Source organism: Athene noctua, chromosome 7, assembly GCF_965140245.1.
Source record: "Athene noctua chromosome 7, bAthNoc1.hap1.1, whole genome shotgun sequence".
Classification (NCBI taxonomy): Eukaryota; Metazoa; Chordata; class Aves; order Strigiformes; family Strigidae; genus Athene; species Athene noctua.
This window is the reverse complement of record NC_134043.1, coordinates 13,044,176-13,066,924: the sequence shown is the minus strand read 5'-3', so window position 1 is coordinate 13,066,924 and position 22,749 is coordinate 13,044,176. Positions and strand designations below refer to the sequence as shown.

The 22,749-nt window shown below is 41.1% G+C and overlaps 1 protein-coding gene across 3 annotated transcripts in view; it reads right to left on the bottom strand.

The window, feature by feature from the left end:
• SEMA5B (semaphorin 5B) overlaps nt 1-22,749 on the bottom strand; it is a 276,944-nt gene that overhangs the window by 91,247 nt on the left and 162,948 nt on the right. For all 3 annotated transcript variants that reach the window (XM_074910110.1, XM_074910111.1, XM_074910112.1), the window contains exon 6: nt 16,595-16,640. In XM_074910110.1, the coding sequence (XP_074766211.1) occupies nt 16,595-16,640 (46 nt within the window). The remainder of the gene's footprint in view (nt 1-16,594; nt 16,641-22,749) is intronic.

The following is a 22,749-nucleotide window of genomic DNA, read 5'->3' as shown; positions in this document are numbered from 1 at the left end:
CTGAACTGTGCTCTCTTGAGGAATAAAAACTTTCCTGTCTAGCACAAAATGAGTTCTTAGACACCATTTTTTGGCTAATATTACCAAATGCATCCACTGGATTGGTGGTACACAGAGGGAGCAGGTTAGGAGATTAGAATTGGCAAGATGCCCTGCATCCCGTCCTCTTCTTTATGACATCTTGGGGCAAGGCCATAGTCTCATGTACAAAAGCAAATTTGAGTTTTGGTGCCTTCAACTTCCATCTGTCCTGCAGAATATTCCATTAAACAACATAGGGTCTGTAAATCAGACGCTCCCCTCTCTGCAGTGTCAGGTAGGAATTTACAACTCCAGACCATGCATTTCCTTATGGGAAAGTAGCACTGTATGAGGCTTAACAGATCATGGTTTCTACAGTGTACCCAAATGGAAAGCACTGTACAAGGTTTATTACTGAAGACAATTGTCTAAAGCTTTAGTAAAGAACATTTGATACCAAGTACTAAAACTAAAATGGTGTTTTCTAAGATAAACAATAGTCATATCCAGGTTACAACCTGTAATTATTTCAGCTTTTGGGGAATTTTAGTGTACAAAGGACAGCTTACAATGGAACAGCCAGCTCAACCTTGAGGACGTAGTGTCACATTAAATTAATATTTGAAGCAAGTAGATTGACTTGCTGGTGCTTTAAGCATACTTTCAGTAACCCTGGTGTAAAACATTTGTAACTTGATGCTGAATTCCACACAGAGGAGAAATTGAGCTTTTTTACATAATAAAACTTTCTTTGTCATCCAGATTTGCAGTTTTCATAGCACTTATGAGCCTTCATCATAGCCCAGAACTCCCTGTGCAAGCCTGTGTAGGTACAGCCTTGCCAAAATGCATTATAAGCAAAGTGTAATAATAGACAAGGCGTGTGGTAGCAGTGGACAGCAGAGCACAGAGAGACAACGGAGCATAACCACACAATAACGAAAGGTCATGGCTAACCAGCCACATAACTCATTGTGAGATTTTTGTATCCAAGAAGACTTTTAGTATATCAATGATGCAATTCTTCCAAGACACAAAGGGAAAGAGGGAGAAAGCAGAAGGTGGCACATTAACCAAAGGGGAGAGAGATGGTGGCTTCATAGGGTGATTCAAAGTGGGCCGAGCCTCTTACAAGAAGTAATAAGCAAGTGATAAGCAGGTCTGCGAAAGACCTTTAAAATTAAAACAAGCACTAATGCAATGCAACAAGGACACATCCAGAGAGAAGGGAATCAGCGGGAGGGTGCAAAGATACGGGTGATCCAGCAACACAAGAAGCTATGGATGTGATGCTATACCTGAACAGAAGGGCTTGCAGAAGCCAGGAATGATGCCCAGACTACAGGTTTCAGCAACAGATCGGATTGCAGCGCTGTCCATAAGGGTAAAGAAGGAAGGAGTACACACTCTGCCGTGGCTATATGCCGAGCTTAGGCTGACAGCTACATATTTATGCAGCAATGTTAGATGAACATGCCAACACGATACTTTGGAAGAAAGATACAGCTCTGAAGAAGAGAGATAAAGATGGCACCGGATTTCTGTTTCCACTATCTAGTGTTTATATTTTTATCATTCTATGTAAAGAAAAATGTCAGTCTGTGACAATGATTTTGCTGATTATCTACTTCATTTTGCTTGAAAGTGCTTAACACTGCAGTGATTTAGCTGCAAGTACTATATAGGCATGCTTATCTTTTTTTCAAAAACAACAGAATCCACTGGATATTTCTTTTGCTTTTAAGCATGCAAAACCATGGACAGGGCCAATTGCAAACTGATAGTCTTAGTTAACTGGGACATTTGGCATTCTAGCAAAAAAAGACCTTAAAGCTCTCACCTGTAGCCAGTTTAGAATGAGTGACAACATCCCGAACTCAAGAACAGCAAGGGGATGTTAAGGAAAGATGATTTACAGTGTTTCCTATTACTGAAGATCAAAAGCATACAGAAACTGAGACAAGACTTCTAGCATACTGTTTAATTAACAGCCACAGTGGAATTTGGTTTCTTGCCACGTCACATTCAGTTTATAGCTTATGACAACAAACATTTACTAAATGTACTGGAGATTAAAGAGACATAAGATTATATGATATATCAATAAAATAACTAAATAAAGAGGTTAAAATACACTGAGTCAAAAATGATTAAAGAAAAATTCCACTGCACTTAAGCACAGGTCAGAAATATAAGTACAGCCGGTAGACATGCAGGTGCAGTTGACACTAGCCAGGTGGGCATGACACAGCACTATTTCTCACACCACCAGCACTGTTTATTCTGTAAAGAACAGGTTTTGTTGTGGTTTTTTTTCTTCTCCAGTTGCTACAAACAAGGTACAACAAGCTAATTCTAAGACGCAAGCCAACAAATGGAGTCACAGCAATGGTCACCCTTGATAAAGTGGAGGCAATTCTTCCTTCGAGGCTCCTCTACCACCAAAAGATGTCCATCTCCACCCCTTTATGTTCTTTGGCAAAGTCGCCATTCAGAACTAAATCCCTTCTTCCTCTTTGTGGGCTCCACTGATGGATGTGACAAGACTTCTAAGCAGCCTCCTTGTACTGTTTTGCACAATGATTTCTGGAGTAGGAGGTTCAAAAACCCTTCCAATGGACCAGCCCATATTCAGTACAAAATCAATTTACCATGGCTATAGTCTCCTTTGTATTTCTGCATCAAGCAAGGCGATTTTATTCTCCTTCATTTTTCTGCTCTGGGTTTCCTTGCCATTGTGCCTCTTTGAAGCTCACTGCTATGTAGAGATGTTAAGGGTTCTCTGCTATACATTTTTTTGTGTTCCCTCCCCCTCTGCTTCTGAGACAGACTGGACGAATCCTGCACAGTCAACTGAGTGCATTTTTGTGCACCCATATTAAGAGTTCAGCTATGAAAAGCAATCTTCCCATATATGCTTCGAACTGAAAATGTAATCACTGAAGCAAGCACATGTGAAACCTCTGTGTATTATCAGCTTTCTAAAGTGGAGAAATCTTGCATTCTTTATTCCTCTCCAGGTTACATCATTGAATATACTTGTTCAGCATTTATTTGTTTGCTTTGAGAAGGAGCTAAAATAAGTTTGAGGAAATGCCCAATTTGGGTCTGATTCTCCAAACAATTAGGCTGAGATTCAGAAATCAAACTCAGCACATGCTGCAGTATTAAAGAGGCTAATGAAGAACTCAAGATGACATTTTCACTGTTCTGTACCTCCTGTTTTTCTTTAGGGAAATCACATCTATTGCATTAGGGGGGGGCTAATACTCTTTCAGATGATAAACACTGCAATATATTCTCATTAAAATTGTGTGAGAGGTTGAACATGGTTTGAGACCTGTCTTGGCTTGAAAAAAGGGGGCAGTGTGCAATTAAACAAATAAATGTGCATGTGATTCAATTTATCCTATCAACATTCTTTTCTGGTTGTGCACTTAAGCTTGGTGTAGTACAACCAAAAGGGAAAAAAGGCACTGGAAATCTTTAATTAAGTGAAAGATGCATTATTGAGACCAAATGAAAGCTTTGAGATTACTTTAATTAGCCAAGGCCAGATTCGTGCAAGCCAGAGAGACTGGGAAAGTTTGCAAGGCAGGCTGAAAACAGAGATCCTGCCTGAGCCTGCCTGTACCCCGGGAACTTAAGTGAAACCAGACTGTCCCTCTTGCTCTTCACCATTTTAAAGGAATAGGTTTTGAGCTTTAAGAATATGGGCAAAAAATTCTAAATCCTCAGCTAAAAGGGAGTCTTTGTACTTTCTCTATTCGGTTCAGCAGATGCATGTCTGAATTTCCATTTGTTTTGCATACCTAGAGAAAGGATCCAGACTCCCATTCCTAGACACCAGGATTTTGACATGTACTGTGGAAGCACATGGAATACTCAGCTGCACTCTGCTATGCATTTCTGCTTAAAATTAAATGTTAAGTATTGCCTCAGTGAGCCTGAATCCTAAGGTTAAGGTGAAAGACAACATGTGGCTGCAAAAAACAGGCAGAAAGAACAAGAGGGAGCAGTGAGATGACTGCTATTTTTAATCAGGGAGTACACGTGGCAAGTGTGGTACAAACTTCCCAGGAAAACCTTTTGGCAATACACCTAGATTTTGACCTTTAGACTCTCTGGCTTCTATGGGGCTTGATGCTCAGCATCACAAACTCAGAAAATATAATTTCTGATAAATCACCAACAACCAAGAATAAGTAGGACTTTTCAGATGTTTCCAGGCTCGGCTGAAAGAGAAAGTCAGTGATGAAAAGTCCCCTATGTTTCATAAAACAGATTTTGGTATTTTTTTTTATTGTTCTATAGCTACATTGTGCATTACATATCTGCTTTCCTCCACCAGGTGCCTAATGCTCTTGATAAGCTAATTACAGCCTTCTGCTTATTTCATGTCAAGCTTAACTCCCCAGTCTGAGCCTAGCCTGCAGTTCTGGCATGTTTTTTCCTTAATCTAAGACCATCTGTGCTCCATCAGCAAAGAACACTTAAATACAGAGAAAGTGAAGAACCAACAGTGTTGAATTCCCCATACGCTGCCCCCAACTCCTCTTCCCAGCATTTCCAATTAAGTGTGAAGCCAACATCTATCCAGTCCTAAATACACTGAAAGGCTCTGAGCAGGCTACAGTTATCTACAGATGCAGCAACACTTTTCAGTGGTCAGTGGGGAAATGACATGCCAGAAAGGACCTGAATCTCTCCATTTCTTTACATCAAAAACTTCACATTTTGAATGCCATCACACCACCAGCAATACATGCTATGGTTGAGTTCAGCACTTGATCAGTGTAAATCAAATAATTGTCTCAGAGAACCACAAGGAGTCGGTTTGTGAAAAAAGTAATAGGGTTGGTTTATCAAGAATACAAAAGCCATTTCTCAAGTCTTATGTTTCTTGCTGCAAAATGGAACTGCACAACAGTTTAAAACAAAACTGGGCTGCAGCATTAGAGAAGATGGCTCTCTGCCCTTCTCCTGTCACACCACCAGAAATTCAAGGGTTTCTAACCCTTACTGTCCCCTCGTCACCCAGCCTAGTTGGACGCAGTCCCTGCCTGCTGCTGCTGTAAGTGGCCAGAGCCCCACTGCTGTGTGTAGCATCAATCCACCTAGCTTCCTCCTAAGGCTGGGAAACAGATGCCTTCAGACTCCCTGCTTGGTCTGTCACAGTTTGCCTTGCTTCTGCCTCCTCTTTTCCAACACCAGACGTCAGCACCTGATGCCATAGTGAGCTCTGCCAAGCTTCATCTCAACAAGGAATTATTTGCTCCTTCTCCTGCAAAGATGACTCTGATGCAGTGTCTTTCATTCTTTCCTCCCAGCTCCTCTGTTCTGTTCTCCAGCCTGCGCTCTCCTGCCAACCTAGGATTTATTTTCCAATTTCCTTCAGTTTGAGTCCTGCCCTTACATTCCCCCTGTCACCTGGTTCTTCCTTCACCTCCCCTCCAGCACGTTTGCATTTGACCTCTATCAAGGTCAAAGATTTCACAAATGAGTTTTGAGAATATGCCTTATAATTAAGATGAGGGATTACAAAATGATTCTTCAACAGGATTAATGCAGCATAGTTCTTTGTGCTTCTTCTGTCTAACTCCTTCCTGGTGGTTTTCAATGCTTTCACATTTATCTTGTACTGAAAAAAAACCCGAACTTTTTCTTTTTTTTGCCTTGTTCTTAAATCCTCAGTTACTGATCTCACAGCAAAAGCTACTAAATTTGTAACAATTATATTAGTCACATACATTTTTTCTCCTGTCACTGTGTTTACCACTATTATATTTATGAACCATTGATCATTCCTTTCTCTCCCATGCATCAAAATCCTCTCCTCTTAGGCAATTGCAGTTTGTCTCTTAATACTCCCAGTCTAACTTAAGAACTTTTTTGTCATTCTTAATAATGCTTAAATCACTGCTCTTTGAGCAACCTTGCAGCCTGCTCAAATGGCCGCAGCCCTGTTATTCCTTTTTCTTTATTTATAAGGAATTAAAACACTATTTCAAAAACCTTAAAACCATGCTTTATCTCCTGTCTGAAATGATTAATTAATAATTAAAATAATGTATGGAATTTGACCCACATTCCTGACACAAAAGTTTCCTGATGAAAACATATTTATTAACACTCCCTAATTCTTTTCAAGCTGTTCTCTTTAAAAAAAAAAAAAAAAAAAGAATTATATTTTAAGTATTTTTATCTGAAGGGGTACATTTTCATCTCATCTTTCCCCTACCAGACCCCAACTACTCTATTTTTACATTAAAAGGTTTTAGTTTAAGAAGTATAGAAAAAAGTAGTCAAAAATGTGTCCAGTTTAAACATGTGGACATCAGCAACTTCAGCAAGTTGCATAATTGCTTACCTAGAAAGCAAAGGTGAAGATAACAACTGCTAACATTACATGTACTATGAATTAGAATATAACAACTTTGCAGACTCACAATTAAGGCAAATCGCCTATATTTACAAGTGCATATCATCATGGATAATACTTATCATCATGTATAATACTTAGATCTTAAACAGAAAGTCATGTATTTCAAAGCACTTCAAAAAGACAGGTATCATTATCTCAGCTTCACATCTGGAGAAAGGAAAGCTCAGACTAGAGGTAGCTGAAAACCAAACTCTCCTTGTAAAGAATGGAGAGAAGGATGTGATTTTTCCGCATACCTTCTTCCACTGACTCCTCACGCTTGGTCTCCCCAGTCTCAGTATAGCTTAGCCTCTACTCAGTCATGTTACTGATAAAAACCTATCAGATAGCTGTAACCCTGGTGTGGTAACTTTTAGGTGAAACAAGGGTTGCAGTGTCAATATAATATTTTTAAGATCATCATTATTCCTATCAATAGGAATTGATGTGGCAATTCCAATTGATGTGGCACTTAACAACTCAGCCACACACAACCCCCAAGCCACATCACTCACCCTCCTCCAGTGGTACAACCCACCCTTCCTCTCCCATTAGCAGGCAACACAGCAGCTGTTGCCCGATGCTGTTTAGCTGGAGGTTTGTTCCTCCTCCTCCTCCTTCAGCCTTGAACAAAGACTTCTTGAGCCTGAAAACTTGCTGTCCTTCTCCAGGCAAGGTGGCTGGGGATGCCATAGGCACAGTCCAGTTTGTGCCAGTTTACTCATGTGTTCTCTGAGCACATGGGTTGTGCTTTCCTTGAGCTCAGCCTGGGGGAAGGTAGGTGAAACCTCAGAGGCCAAAGCTCTTTGAGGCTCTCAAAGGATTCAGGGAAGCTGTGCCTGCCATGCTGAGACAGGATCAATGTCCTGTGGGAGCAATAAGCAAACTGTTCCTGTCTCTGTTCCCCAGCTCTGGGACTCTGGTAACAGCTGTGCAGGCCATGTTAGTGACTCTGCTGCTCCAGACTCCGATAATCCCTTCGTATTAGTCATTCAGAACTATTCAGAACTGTTGCATTTAAAAGAAGCTGTAAAACACATATCAGCTAAACTGTGACTAACAGAGAAAAGTAGGATTATTTATCTAGGGAAAAAACACATGCACTGACATGAACTGTATTTACTATAAAATAATTCTTTTTTTCTAAGAGCTCAATAGTTGGTTTTAAAGGAAACATATTAGGTCATTCGTGAGCCCTTTTAGAGAGGCGCAAATCAATAAATGGTGATTTTTTTTAATGCTCTCATTATAAATGACTGGATGCTAGCAGGGTCAAACTTAATCCTATGCAGAGAGCCAGTGCAAGGGACGTGAATCATTCAGATCTCTCTTAAACTCTGCTTTGAGAATAAAATGTAGATAGTTCTCTATGTTCTCAGTCTTAAAAAAAAACTCAAACCTGCTGCTTTTTTGCAGTAATTGGCCCAGATACTCCATTGTTCATCATGTAAGATGCAGTCCTTTATATTTTCAAGGACTTCTCCTACTTCTGACTTCCCAGCATGTGCAGCTCAGCTCCCGTGCCAGGGATGGGTCAGGGTGCCAGGTCCCAGGTGGGAAGAGCACTCCAGTGACTGCACAGCCCTGAGAGGTGGCAGACGGCAGCGCTGGCTGCAGCAGGGTGCCAGGACCTCTGCCCAGACTCCACTGATCACACCTCCACAAACCCAGCCTTGCTGAACAGGGTAGAGACTGCGGGAGGTATCACCTCCTCTCCAGCACAGCGTGAAGTAGGACCTGCCTGCGTGAACCCTGTGCTTGGCGCGTGAAACTCAACAGGTTGCTGTTTCCACGTTGACTGCTCTGAGAGAAGGTGCTGCATTAAACCCATCCTGCCTTTGAGCCTTCATGAACAATCGCATCAGAGCGCCCTAATTGGGACTAGAGCAACTCGGAAATGCCTTAGGTGCCTTCTGGTAAGCCAGCATTTGCAGCTAGAGAGCAAACCTCTCCCATGTCTAAAAATATCCCACATCCCTAAAGTAATAATAATAAAATAGCATCATATTTTTATATAAATCTCAGTTTATATAAATGTCAGTTTAGCTAAGGTTTAGCCTACAACAAGAGGCTGATTTGCCTCTCAGGAACATCTGCAGAGCTGGATTTGTTGACAGCAGCCACAGATGAATGCATGTGTCAGGGCAGGGGACAGCCAGGACGTAAGTACATGCAGATACCCGAGAGCCTCCTGGAGCTGGTGGAGTGGGAAGCAGCCCACAGAGTGAAACAGGTAAATAGGCAAACCGAAACACAATTTGCAAAGATACAGAAGCAACATTGGTGATAATAACTGAGAAGTCCAAGGGATTTTTTTTTTCATTTTTTTCCCTCCACTTTCTAAAGGATGTTTAATGGTCTTGACTGTAAATTGCAGGGAATAAGAACATATTAGACTTCATTCCCTTCACATAAAATACCTAACAGGCTTTTATCAAATAAAGAGCCCAATATGCTACTGTTATCAGTAAGTGACTTCAGCAGCTAATTAAATTCTCAGTTTCCGAGTCCTGCTTATAATGTTTGCTGAAAAAGACCAAAACCCCTGTAGTAATTTTGGCTTTTAGGTGAGGTGAGGCAGGGAAGGAGGGAATGCCAGCTAGCGTATTACCCAGGAAAGCTGGCTGGCAGTCCACAGCTGACAGTCATCACACAAACCTCACTTCACCATGTGAATGTAACTGGGTAGTTCCCCTCCAGATGTAAATCAGCTCCATGGGCCTTCACTGACTCCAAAAAGGCTGCCCTGCTTAATGCCAAATATGAATCCAAATAGATATAGCTCCTGAACCTCCTATACATGCTATACAACCCTATGCATATGATCCTCCTGTGTATGGGTACATACATATGTATATATATAAATATATATGTAAATATATATATGAGAACTTCCTATACCATGCCTAAATACACACTTTAGAGGGCAACTACATTGATCACAACTAGGCAGTGTATTCTGAGCCAGTTTAGTAAATCTGTGAATGCACATATTGAAACATTCTCACTCGGTAGAGCACGCAGCCTGTTCTTAACTCACACAATTCTCAAAGGAAAATGGGCATTTATTTAAAGCTAAACCTGTACTTAAAAGCTTTGCTGGCTATAAATGGACTCCTGAGTTGGGTTCTCTCAGATAGAGGGCATGTTGTGTCCAGAAATCACTTAACTCTATGGAGTGTGAGAAGAGATTTGCTGAATTTCAGTTGATGAGCAACACCAGCACAAGGCTGGTTCCCAACAGTATACACCAGGGGCTGCAGTTTCCTGCAGCCAGGAGCTGGAGAAGTGTGTCCTTGGAAGATGAAGTGTGGCCTTCAGACATGGTCACCTCCAATTTGACATGCCTTGTTTTCTTCCTTCATCTCTCCCTCCAGGTAGAAATTTCTCTCTTAGGTAAATCCTGGAAAGGGAGACCTGCACCCGAAAGCCACAATCTAGCTCCTGATCAGTCATTTTAAGGAAGAGTGTATTCAGGGAGTGGATTGTATTTCGGAACCTGACACCACAAGAATAAAAAGCTGAATTTGCCAGAAAGTTTGTTCAGCCAATGTAAGCTTTATTATGGAATAGCTTTAAACCTCTAGGCTGAGAGTAAGGGGTTTTAGGTGCAGCTTTGGAAGGTGATTTATGAATAGATTTATATGTTAATCTGTTAATAAAAAATGTAGCGTACTGATAAAATATGTGACAATCATAACTCAGCTATGAGGCACATATTAAAGCCTGCATCTGCTCTACTAGAGGTTTTGATTATGTTTTTAAAGGAGGGAACTACATTGGCCTAAAAATAAAGAAATAAATGTTTTATCTAGAAATATGTGCCATATAATTCAAAGATGTATCTGGGAATCTCTGAAAAACAAATAATAAACTGCTTTTAAGAAAATGACTTCTGGAAAGTGAAGCTTATTCCTGAACATTTCAAAATGGAGCTCCTGTCAGGCAGCTCAGTGGTACATAAAGACAGGCAAAGTATTCTCTACTCTTTCCCAAAACTACTTCCCAAACTGGATTTTAAATTGGATGATAATCTTGACACTCCAACTAGATTGAAGAAATAAATATCTTCAGCAAAATTGGGCCAGCTTCTGAGTGCCCATTGGTTTGTGCTGCATATCAATGCCTAGTTTTTTCACGATTTTTTTAAGGATGTTTTGAAAAATGGGAACAACTCTGGCTCAAGGATGCTTCTGCAAGTAAATCTGAAATACAATACTTTTACCTCTTTTTATTGACAAAACTCACAGCACTTTTTATAAAGGAGTGCTATATCTCTATTTCACAGGTAAGCAAACACCAGACAGATAAACGGTGCAGATCAGCTTTTCTTCAGGTGCCTGTGGGTAGAGCTAACATGAATTTGGGCCCTCCAAGTGCTAAGATCTGGTGCCTATCCAGCATCTCTTGGGGATGTAAGATTTATCTATCATTTATAAGTTTTCTGATGAGCGCCAGGGTTTGTGAACATATTTGAGATCCTTAAAATTTCCCAGTGAAGTATTTTCACCACAGCAGATTACTTGAGTGACAACCTGTGCTGTAAACTATATTACTCATTGCTCCCCATTGGTTTCATTTATCATATTTTATTCAGCTATACAGGGAAAAAACCAAGTTAAACTCTGCCACCTCTCCTCACACTTTTATACACTTGCAGAGCCTGTTTCTCATCAGCACACATCAATGTCGCACTACTGAGCCCTAAATAAGTAGAAAATAATGCATTTAATACTTGATTTGATTCAAAGTGCAAAATATGAAACCTGTTCCATTTGTTGCTATGTGACATATTGAGGGCTGATAGTCAAGTTTTATTATTATTAACTATACTTTGTTGATACGTACTGTTGATTTACCAGTGATTATGCCACAGAGTTAAAGATCCCTCCAGGGACTAGCAGGGAGGGAAGTGTGTCTTCAGGAGCAGCTGTGCAGTTTAAGAGCTTCATGTCTGTAGAAGGGATGTTTCTGTTTCTTAGATTGAGGGAAGAAAAACTGGAGTAAAACCATCCTTACTGGAGGTACACTGGATATGTAGTTGCACTTCATCTGCTACAGGACCATAACAGAAATGTTTAGTCCCTATTTCAGGTTTGAAAAAAATGTCCATTTCAAAGCCCCATGATATCAACAGAAATAAATTCATTTCAATAAGCTTCAGATCAAGCCTTAAGAGCTGATGCTGCCTAAGCACGTTGCTAACTTTTAAGCCTGGATTTAGGACGTATGCCTCCAGTGGTAACTGAGAAGCTCATCGAGTATTGCCCTAGGGACTGTGTAACATTCTCCAAAATGCCCACATGATGTAGGTGATCTTATTTATAAATTTGGAGAAAAACTTCAAAAGCAAATAAAGTTGTGTGTTTTGTGGCATTTTCATGTTTTGCAGTGGAGTAACTGTAGCTCTGTAAGTGGAGATCTATATTCTGGCAGCCCAGGTGGTACTGGACAGTGTATAATTCCACAGCCAATCCTGCCAAATTCAGGGTTATGACTATTGGGGAACTAGCACATTCTGTCTCTGAAGTTAGTCCTCACTTGAGTTTTTATTCCTCAGGAAAAAATATTAGATCATTAATTAAAGCATATTTTAATATCAAAATTTTTGTGTCTTTTTTAACAGATGAAATAATTTGTGTCTTCCAAATAGTTTTGCAATAGGTGCACCCACTTATTCTTTCATACGCTGTTAAAATACAGTTTAGATTTAAGAAAGGAAATACATACAGACTCTTAAAAGTATTTTAAATACCATTAACCTAATATAACATAACTGGTCAGCATGCAAACTTCACAGGGCTGATTAGAAATTTATTCCCAAGAGATTTTCCAATAAAACAAATAACTGAAATCAAAACATGTTACGACATTCTAGCAGTTTCTATTAAACTTATCAGATAAGAGTCTAGAAAGGAACCTTGGAAATTTTTCAAGGGAAAGGGAAAGGGGAAGGGAAAGGGAAAGCCCCAAACAAACCAGGTCAGTCACTTGAGATAAGTGCACATTCAAATCCTCTTTCTTAATGCTTCAGAAAATAAATTGACCCAGAATATTTGCATTCCAAGTAACCATGCTATCTCCTCCTTCAGATTTTACAAAGATGTTGTTTTCATCTCAGTACAAAAAAAGATGGCAATCTTAGCATCTTAAAAAAGGTTGGAAAAATAATTTCCCACTCATTTGAGAACTCTAAGTTCCAGGTAAAATCAAGGTGAACAGGGGGTAGGCACTGCACTGGGATTTATGAAATGCCTGCCAAGTAGCCTGTTTTTAATGCACACCAGAGAATAGCATTTCTTGCTAAGAAGTCCTAATCAGCATTGTGCATTTTTAAAAATTTGCTCAAAGGCTTATGTTCTTAAAATGACCCTTCCACCTACTCTATTAATTACAAACTCCAGTATAACACTGACTTTTCTATGGCCTCACTGTGAAAGCTGCAGATTAGGAGCTAACCTTGTTCCAGACCCATGCATAAATTAAACAGCAAGTGCTCCAAGTGCACATCATTTAAAAAATGTATTCTATAAAACGTCTAATATCTATCTAGATCTTACAAGGCATACAAGAGGACCATTTAAAGATGGAGATGAAACATGTTGCAAGGATTTTACTTAAAAGAAATGCTAGAAGATTTAGGGAACAGTATCCATTTTAAAACAACGTTTCTTGACTGCTGAAAGAATTTGCATGCTACATGCCAAAGTTTCCAAAATTAACAGGTGCTTTTGGATACCCCACCTGGGGCATCTCAAGATGCTGATTTTCAGAAATTCTTTAACAATGTGCCTCAATTTTGGCAAGAAAGACAGACAAAATCGCAAGTGATTCCCAAAATACCTTGGTCTCAATTTCCTTCTGGATATTGACATTCAGCCAAAAATGTTTCTCACAAAAAAATTAACCATCACCAAAATTTCTTATGCAACTAAAACTCAATTGGTGAAAGGTTTCTCAGATCCCAAATGGAATGTCTGAAACACATTTCAGAAACAAAGAGAGAGGGGGTGAAAAAAATCTCAGAGAAGTTGGGATATTTTGTTTTGCAGAGCAGAAAACAAACCAGTTTCTGCTTGACTCCACTCACTAGTTCTCATGTAAAAGCTCAGCACTACAGTATTGGAGAAACCACCACAGCAGAACCAACAGAAAATTCAAAGTGAGGAGAAAACTTGAGCACATGGTAGAGCAGCTGAGAGCTAAGAAAGGAAATGATCCCTTTATAATATGGTCCAACAGCTGGCACATCCTAAAAACTACCTCTCTTCCTCCCCTTCCCCGAAATCTCAACTGTTCTTATAGGGTAATACTGTCTTTTACATGGTTTTTATCCAGTAACTTGCTCAATTTTGTCTTTTAGTCTACTGCAATTTCAAGACAATAACTTCCTATCCAAACTACATGGAGTGGCTACATGATACTCCCGTGTTCTTTGTTGTGGAGATTACAATATTTATACTAATGGCAGTCCAACACAGATTCAGGAGTAATACCATAACCTTAGTTTGTGGAACTGAAGACTCCTAAAATGTATTTTCAGAAGTGACAGTTTCACAAAATGATCCTTGAAGTTGATGGAGAACTCTTGCTCATTTTAATTGATTTTGCACTGGTCTTAAATGAAAGGCCTCCACAGTCTTTCAAGAGGTAGAAGGAAAGTCTGCAGTCTTTTAAAGTCTGGGACCTGAAAACCTTTCTAAAATCAGAGAGTAACAACATAGTTAACACTGGGTTTGTGATACGCAATATTCATAAAGGGGATTATAATCCAGAAAAAGAAGAATTTATTCCCATTGGAAAGCAATGAATACAGTAATGCTGTGATGAAAAGCATTATAGCCCACTCAATAGCAGGAAATACTCATTTTCTGGTTAAAGAACAGATAACTGTCAAGGAAAACATGCATTAGGAAGAGTGAGCTAGTAAATCTACCCATTACAGAATGAGAGACTGAATTTGCTGTGCTAGCAAGCGGTGGCACGGGGATATTGCTCCTGAGAGATACTGTTGCGACCTTTGTTGAAAAGACAATTAAGAGTCATGTCATTCATAGGAACACCCTGGCCTCCTCTTCTTTCCATGACAGCTATGGGGCTGAAATGTGCCCTTGACTTTTCCCCACAGGGGCAGTGCAGCCTGGGGATGTAGCTGATTGTGCAAGAACACTCAGTGAAAAACAGCTTTAAACTTCACCTAACCCTGCTGTAGAGAGGTGTACTCCTCACGCTGCCAGGCTTTGTCCCACAACCAGCACATCCTGCTGTCTCTGTAGACTGTGCTCCTTGTGCTTGCCCTCACCTCATGGCAGCACAAATGCAAGGGAGCAGACATTTGTCAACACAGTCCTGCACTTTGAAGCAGATTTAGCACCACCGGCAACCTGAAGAGTAAGTCCCATGAGCAGAAATAAATCAAACCACAATCTCAAGATGAAAAACTATCCCCAAATCAGGCCCGACAAGATCCACACTGTATTTTACTTGCAAGCAAAGAGGAGATACAAACCAACCCAAATTAGCATTGTGATCACTTCTTAAACTGCACTCTCACCCCCTATAGAACTAACTGCAAATTCCTTGCATTTCTTGTCTCAGTTTCTGATCTGATCTTTAAAATGATGCACTTCGAGGGGAAGTTGGAAGGGGTGCCCCTAAGCTGCATCATGTGCTTTATGGAGACAAGCCAAGCAGCTACTTAGGCAACCATTAGGTCGGGAAACAATCGCTTCCATCATTCCCAACACGTGTGTCAACATAATTCCATGCTCTCTTTGTCATGCAAAAAGTCTTGGCAAAGTGACCGGATACACCCAGAAAGCAGGAGCAAACTAAGCTCATTATGTTAACCGGAGATCCCACAGCATCCTCCAGTGCCATAGAAGGAGACTTCCCATTTTTTGCAGTGTAGGAAAAGAAACTTGCTGCACTGAAAAGGGCCCAAGCCAAGCCTGACTTCAGAAGTGTGTAAGGGAGATTCACAATGGAGTTCCATGGAATGGGATCCCTCATCTGACAAGCACAAGAGTCTGTGTCAGGCAGTGTGATAACAGGCATTGCAGAAGGTATGACACCTCGCATAACTACAGAGACTTCCCTCTCCTGTGTGCTCGCTGGAAGCCTTCCAGCCATGCTAATATGGCTCTGCAAAGGGAAACTACTGCCAAATGGGAGTATCAGCTTCTCTAACTCTTTATTGTTGTCATTGGTAACTCCAGACTTTGTTTTCCTTTTAGAGGAAGATTCAATGCATTTTACAACCATTAAACATCTTTTTTTCTCTCCAGCTATACTTGTAACTCTTACTAACACTGAAAGGCTTGTGCACATTGGAATGGCTGGCTATGCCACTCCAATGGCTTCTTTGCGTGGTCAGGTACAGGAGGAAGGGCCTTCAATCTGTCTGAAAAATACTGAATATATCTTTGATGCTATAGAATGCAGAAGATGGTAAATATCCCAGAGCATAAGTATTTATTTATTTAAAGATAAGCTGTTGGGGTTTTCGCTAACAATTTTTGCTGCATCTTTCAATTCCACATTCAGTACAGTGGGAGTAAAGTCCTAATATGCTCGATATTTGCAAGCCCTTTCAAACTTCAGCTACTTTGCCTTCATTCTTCCACAGATAACACATTTTTCAACCCATTTTGCCTCTTGAATGCTTACAAGTCCAATCTTGGTTTTAGTAATGCATTCAGGAAAACACACTCCTCAGCAATCCATGTTCACAAAGGCCAACAATGGCTAAAAATGAGGATGGACAAGAATAGTAAAAGCTTCTCCTACATGTTGCTGACATCTTCTCTAATGAAAGCCAAGCATTTCTATTGATTGTTCTGTTTAAGCCTGTATCAGTCACACTACATGCTTTGTTTCTTAAGATACCATATTTTTGGCAGATCCCATTACCACCCAAACACTCAAGAATCAAGAGCAGAGAGCACTGTCCAAACAGACAAGTGTAGAATAGCCCTTCCCCCAGCATTATCATTGGAGTGGGAATAAACATCTGATTTTGACTTTGTCTTCTCCCTGCTCTATCACTTTGGACAAATTTACTATACAGCCTTCTGAAAATGTACATCAAATATTACAGAACATTCATTAGCAAGTCAAATAAAACAAGAGAGTAAAAAGTGAACATACCTGAATAAGAGAAACATTGTGTAGACTAAGTCTGAAGAGGTAGTTCCTGCATGAACAAGCAGAAAAATTACAGACTGTTAGGCTATCAAAGAAGGAAAGGAAAAGTTATAAAAGCAAGTCATAGTTTTTGGTCATTCATTTCTACAAACAGCAAGCTTTTCTTGGACTCCTCTCCACAGAATGCAAAAACAGTTATATGCCCCTTGTTCATCAGTGTCTTAGTGAACCTCACAACAAAGTTCTGAGCAGGTCTGGAGTAAAATAGTCCAGAACCCATAATGAAGAAACACAGTGAAATCCCAACAACACGGGGACTGTTTGCAACCTCTCAAATGGCTTTACTTGAAGTCCTGTATGGGCTGCACTCATGTTTTTCTCTGCATTCTGAGAAAACAGGTTGGACAGAAGCCAGCTAGAGCAAAGCTGACTCCTGTAGTATGCTCCCCCCGAGCCTGTGCTTGTGGGTGCTCCCCTTCAGGACTTTGTGGAAGAGGAGGAGAAGAGGGCAGATACTTCTCAGCAGAATCTCTCGGCACAGAAAACCAGCAGGTAAATCAAGGCAGTGATTGCAGATACTCCAAATCCTCCTGTCATTGCATCTCCACAGGCAAAGCAAGGGAATTCCTGCCCAAAGTCACTGTAGCATGAGATACCACATACCTCCCGTAACTCTCCTTCTGCATGTTCATATCCCATCACAAATCGGAGGGAATGCACATTTGCATAAACATCTATGGATGAGGCTTAGTTAACAGGATTTATCTCACATTTTTGCTTGCTAAGACAATGCACTTACCAAGAATCAGCTGACATATTAAGCCATATGGACTTGATTGTGTGCTTGAGGAGTTTGGCCATGTCTAACTTCATATTTTTGCATCCCATCTGTCAGGGGGTCTAAAGAGATGTGATCCTTTTCCAACATCCCTGTCACCACAGTCTCCCAGAGAAGACACATTTATGTTATACCAGGTGAAATATATTTTTGGAATTGGCTCTATTTAATGCAGCTTTGGTGATATAGATTCATCTGCTCTAGAAGTACCAGTATACAGACATTCCCCTACCTAATGAAAATGCAAGTTCCAGTCTTATGTCAGTGAAGTCAGAGAAATCAGTGGAAAGCTCCTACAGTGATGAAAAGGTCCTAAGGACTCTTCTGAAGAGCCCTGATTAGGGTCTGTAGTCAGCAGCACACTCTTCCCAAGCAAAGAAAGTAATACAAATTTCAATATACAAGAGATTCATATTGGGTCACAATGATCATTACAAGGCTTGAGCAATTTTTCCTTCTGTTATCTCTCACTTGTAGATCACCTAAGTCATAGAGTTGCCTGTATACTTTGTCCCTGTTCTATAGATAAATCAAAAGGTCTCAACTGCTGCTGACTGTCAATAAAGAAGGATGGGAACAAGGATGATGGAGAACTCAGGAAGTCAAACTCCTAGTACCAAAACTTTAGTTGATATAGTTCTGATTTGAACCATCCTATTCTATACTGGCACTGGCTGCCTAGAGAAGAATGAGACCCATTAGCAATATCTGAACAAAATATATCTTCTCTCCTAGTCCTATCACTGGAGATCTAGCACAGTCTGGTTTTGTACAGTCTGAAACCCTATTCTGTCCCAAAGGGCTGCATACTTTCCCAAGTAATTTCTTTTTAACCTTTTAGCATCAGCTACAGACTTAAATATTATGTTCTGCAGGTTGTGCTCGGTTTCAGTGGCTGGGTTTCTTTGTTTATTGGTAGGAAGGAGGAGGAAAGGGGGGAGGTGCGCTGGAGCAGAGCCCCCATGTATCCCATGGTGAGACAGCAGGGCCACCCTCCCTGCCACCCATGGAGGTCCACGGTGGAGCAGAGATCCATCTGCAGCCTGTGGAGGACCCCTGGAACTCTATGGGAAGAAGAAGCCCCCGCTGTTGTAGTTCATTGCTGAGAGTACTGCAACACATGGGGGTGGCACACACCAGAGCATCTCAGGAAGAATGCATCCCGTGGGGAGGACTCACAGCAGAGAAAGTTTGTGGTGGGCTGTCTCCCACGAGAGGGACGCCACATGAAGCAGGGGAAAGAATGCAGAAGAGTGCTTCCCCCTGACCTTGCAGGAAGAAATGGAGGACTGACTGCACCCCCCATACCCTGCCCCTGTGCCCCTGGGGGAGGAGGTAGAGGTATCAGGAATAAAAGCTGGGCCCAGGAAGTAGTGAGGGGTGGGCGGCAGTGTTTTAAGATATGGCAATGCTTCTCAGTGTCCCATTCTGTCTGTTAAGCGTTGGTTTTCTTAGTGTTTGAATTAAAGTGATGCTCTTGGGTTTTTTTCCCCTAACAAGTCTGTCTTTTGCCTCTGACCTTTTAAATGTGTGAGCCATCCCTCCCTGTCCTTATCTCAATTCTTGAACCTTTTTGTTATATTTTCTCCTTCCCAGCGCTGGGGGAAGGGTTGAGCAAGCGGCTGTGTAGTGCTCAGTTGTCCTCTGGGCCTAAACCACAACACTGGTGCATGCAGGAGACCAGAGGCCCTAAGCTTACATACCGCTAAAATTTCAAAATGGAGATAATTCTCATCCAGTGAGTGTTCTGACAGCTCCCTTAGAAAAACACATGCTACTCTCACCAAAATATTAATGCAACTCCAGGACATGAGATAGCATGGAATAAGCCTTCTCCTGGCCTCCAATCTTACAACACCCTAAGGAGAAAGTTCTCATAACTGGGGACCTGAAGTTGCTATCCTGTTGTTAAGCATGCTATTTAAATGCATTGATTTTGGAAGTCTTACGATGCAGATTTCAGCTCCTTGTTTTAGTCTTGTAAAAAGCTGGACAGTTTGACTCAGTAATAAATTTTAATATCAGGTTTTTTTCCCTGATAGCACTGCAGAGCAAGTTCAACCAAAATATCTTTAATAGAAAAGACGTATCTAAAGGACACAATTTTCATTGCATTCAGCCAAAACAGATGCAGACAGGAATAGTGTTCATTTAAATAAAGCCAGTCTCTGTCCTCTCAGTGACTTCTGTGTAGCACCTGGACAAAGTGTTAGTAGTGAGATCACTCAGGTGGCTGAGACCTAAACCAGGCAGGAACATAGTACTAATCTGAATAGCACAATGATCTTCCAAAGGTTTCATGCTAACCTCAGCTCTCTAAGTCTGATCTTATGTCTTTCTTACAGAAAGAAGGGTTTCCCTACATTTTTCATCAGCTTGCCTCACCTGGTGTCTGCACAGCTACTGGCAGTTTCTTCTTGTTTGTTTGATCTTTCTCACATCTCATCAGCAGTAACACGAACACCAGTAGGCCGACCAGGCTATCACAGACACCTCCAGACTCCAGTTGACCTGCTCAGCTAGAATTGACTAATCCTTAATTAATAACATGTTCTTTTAACCATACTTGTTCTGCAATGCTATACCAGGAGTAAAAAGCCAAGAGGGAAGATCTGCTGAATAAGATGGTGCCATTTTTATGGATTGCATTTTAACTGCAATTTCAGTCCAAGAATGCGCAAGGTCTCTGAATGACAGGCGTGGTTTATTGTACCTAGAATTGCTCCATTTGTGTCCTTTTTTCTGCTTGTGTTTGAAGTTATGTCTGTTTAATACCTTGCTAAACTATAATTTAAAGCAGTTGAAAGAGTAGGATTAAGAAACATGTGAGAACACTGAGATCTCTGCATGAATGGATGAGGTGCCTTCCTGGTCTTTTTTTTTCTCCCATTTTGTCTTGTAAGTGAATGTTGGCTAATTTCTTTCTCTCTTAAATTAAACCCATCTGGAGTAGGCCAGAAGAGCGATTGCCTGGTGCAACCAGCTATTCTAATAACCTCCTTCTCCTGTATAAAAAGCTGATGCACAAACTTGGAGGTATAGGACAACCTTCTTACTCACCTTCTGTCCTAAAAGTCATGCAACTTCACTTCATGGTATTAAAACACGAGCTTTATTTCATCCCACAGTTGGCTGCATTTCAGCCATCTCCAGAGCAAGCGACAACACTTCTCCAAGTACTCTGGGACAAATGGTATTATACACATTAAAAGGTCCCTCAAACTACTAATTATTATTACTACTAACCTTGTTATTTATGAACATCGGTGCATTTCTGAAAATGTCCATGTTAAACAGTAATACCCTGAAGTCTCAGCCAAGACTGGTTTGTGGCATTAAGACATGGAGTGGGTTGATGGTTGATGCCTATTTAAACAACCTGAGGGTGGATCCTCTCTCCATCACCTTTGATTGCAAGGGGATATTATCCCCCAGCTCAGATATATGAAGTTCTCTGCTGTAAAGACCTTCCTTCTCTATACAACCTAGTCTTGAAGAATTTGCCATCTAAATATATACAGAAAAGTGAAAAAGAGACATAGTTCTCATTTAAATTTAAAGAACAGATTAGGCAATTTAGCCAACATCACAGAGCATATCTGCAGCACAACCAGAAGCTGATCTCCTGGACCATTAATCTGTGCCCTGGTTAGGAGAATAACTTCCCCCCAAAGTTGGGGCACAGCATGTAAACCTGTACTGAAGTGCCATTTACACTCATGGAAATTGGGTAGATGTCCAATTACTTTCCCAAACTGGGCCCTCTAGGCTAGTCTCCATATGAACAGAGCCAAGCTGCAATATAAATCCTGTAAATGAAAGTATTTGTTAATTGGCTTTGTAATTCGTATTTGGCTGCCTTGTAAAATGATTAAGTGCTCACTGTGCCTGGTACCACAAAGCATACGCACCAGAACAGCAGGAGAGCAGTTGAGATGTGTTTCAAGAAAGAGTGGAAGAATATATCCACTTACATCTGCTTGCCATGACATTCCCAAGTCAAATCTGCTTATTAAGTGTTTATTTCATACAGCCAAGCACACCTTAGATGAACTTTGTAACGTGATGCCCATGCACTTGTTCACACATTGCCTGGCCTTGAAACAATGTACAGTGAAGGCAAAGTACTTCGTCTGTGATGCCACTGAGCAACAAAGCTACAAGACAAATTAAGCTTTTCCAATGGAAGCCACATAACAAGAGTGCTTGAATAATAGCAGAGACCCTTCCTCTTAGGAGTTCTGAAATTGTAAGAGTTGCAACATGCTTCAGACACTTGTTCAGGCCTCTTTCAGTGACTCCAGACACTACATCTGTCAGCACTGTGCTGGCTGATTAAAAGGTGCTGCCTTCTAATTAAAAGAGAGCGTGCTTTTCAGTTCTGCAGTGGTAGATCAGATGTAAATGAAAGGCTACTCTAGCTTCAGATTCTTTTTTCTATTTAAATGAGCAGGGTTTGTTCACATTTCCCAACTCCGTCCCCCTCCACACACACAAATCAGGGAAGATAACTGTGCTTCAGAACAACCCCTGCTAGCGTATCAGGACCCACGAGATCCCCAATGCAAACCACCACCAGAACTTCTCAGGACTCTGACATGCAGACAGAGACCCAACAATATGCTGCCTTATCTCAGCTGGTCTGTATCACTACAGGACGTGTACCCCTGCTTCCATGTTGCTACTTGCCTGCACCTTATAGTAGACATGGGAAGCTCACCCCTCCCTCATTACAGGGCAGGCTATCTCAAGCCCCCTCTCTCTATACACAGACAATTACCCTGCAAATAGAAACAAAGCCAACAGAAGCTGATAATATGTTTGATCATGAAAAAAACCACATATAGGGAAAGATGAAGAGAACTGAGTGAAGAGTCACTCTCGCTTTTGGGGGCTATTACTGCACTGGAACAGGCACCCAGCACAGCCCAGGTGAGGTACTGGAGACTCAAGTAGGCTCATGGTGCTCTGGGAAGGCATTCCCCGTGCTTGTAGAATAGAATAGAATAGACTATTTCAGTTGGAAGGGCCCTACAACAATCATCTGGTCCAACTGCCTGACCAATTCAGGGCTGATCAAAAGTTAAAGCATGTTGTTAAGGGCATTGTCCAAATGCCTCTTAAACACTGAGAGGCTTGGGGCACTGACCACCTCTCTAGGAAGCCCGTTCCAGTGTCTGACCACCCTCTCAGTAAAGAAATGCTTCCTAATGTCCAGTCTAAACCTTCTCTGGTGCTGCTTTGAACCATTGCCATGGGTCCTATCACTGGATCCCAGGGAGAAGATAGCCCTCTCCACTTTCCCTTCTTAGGAGGGTGT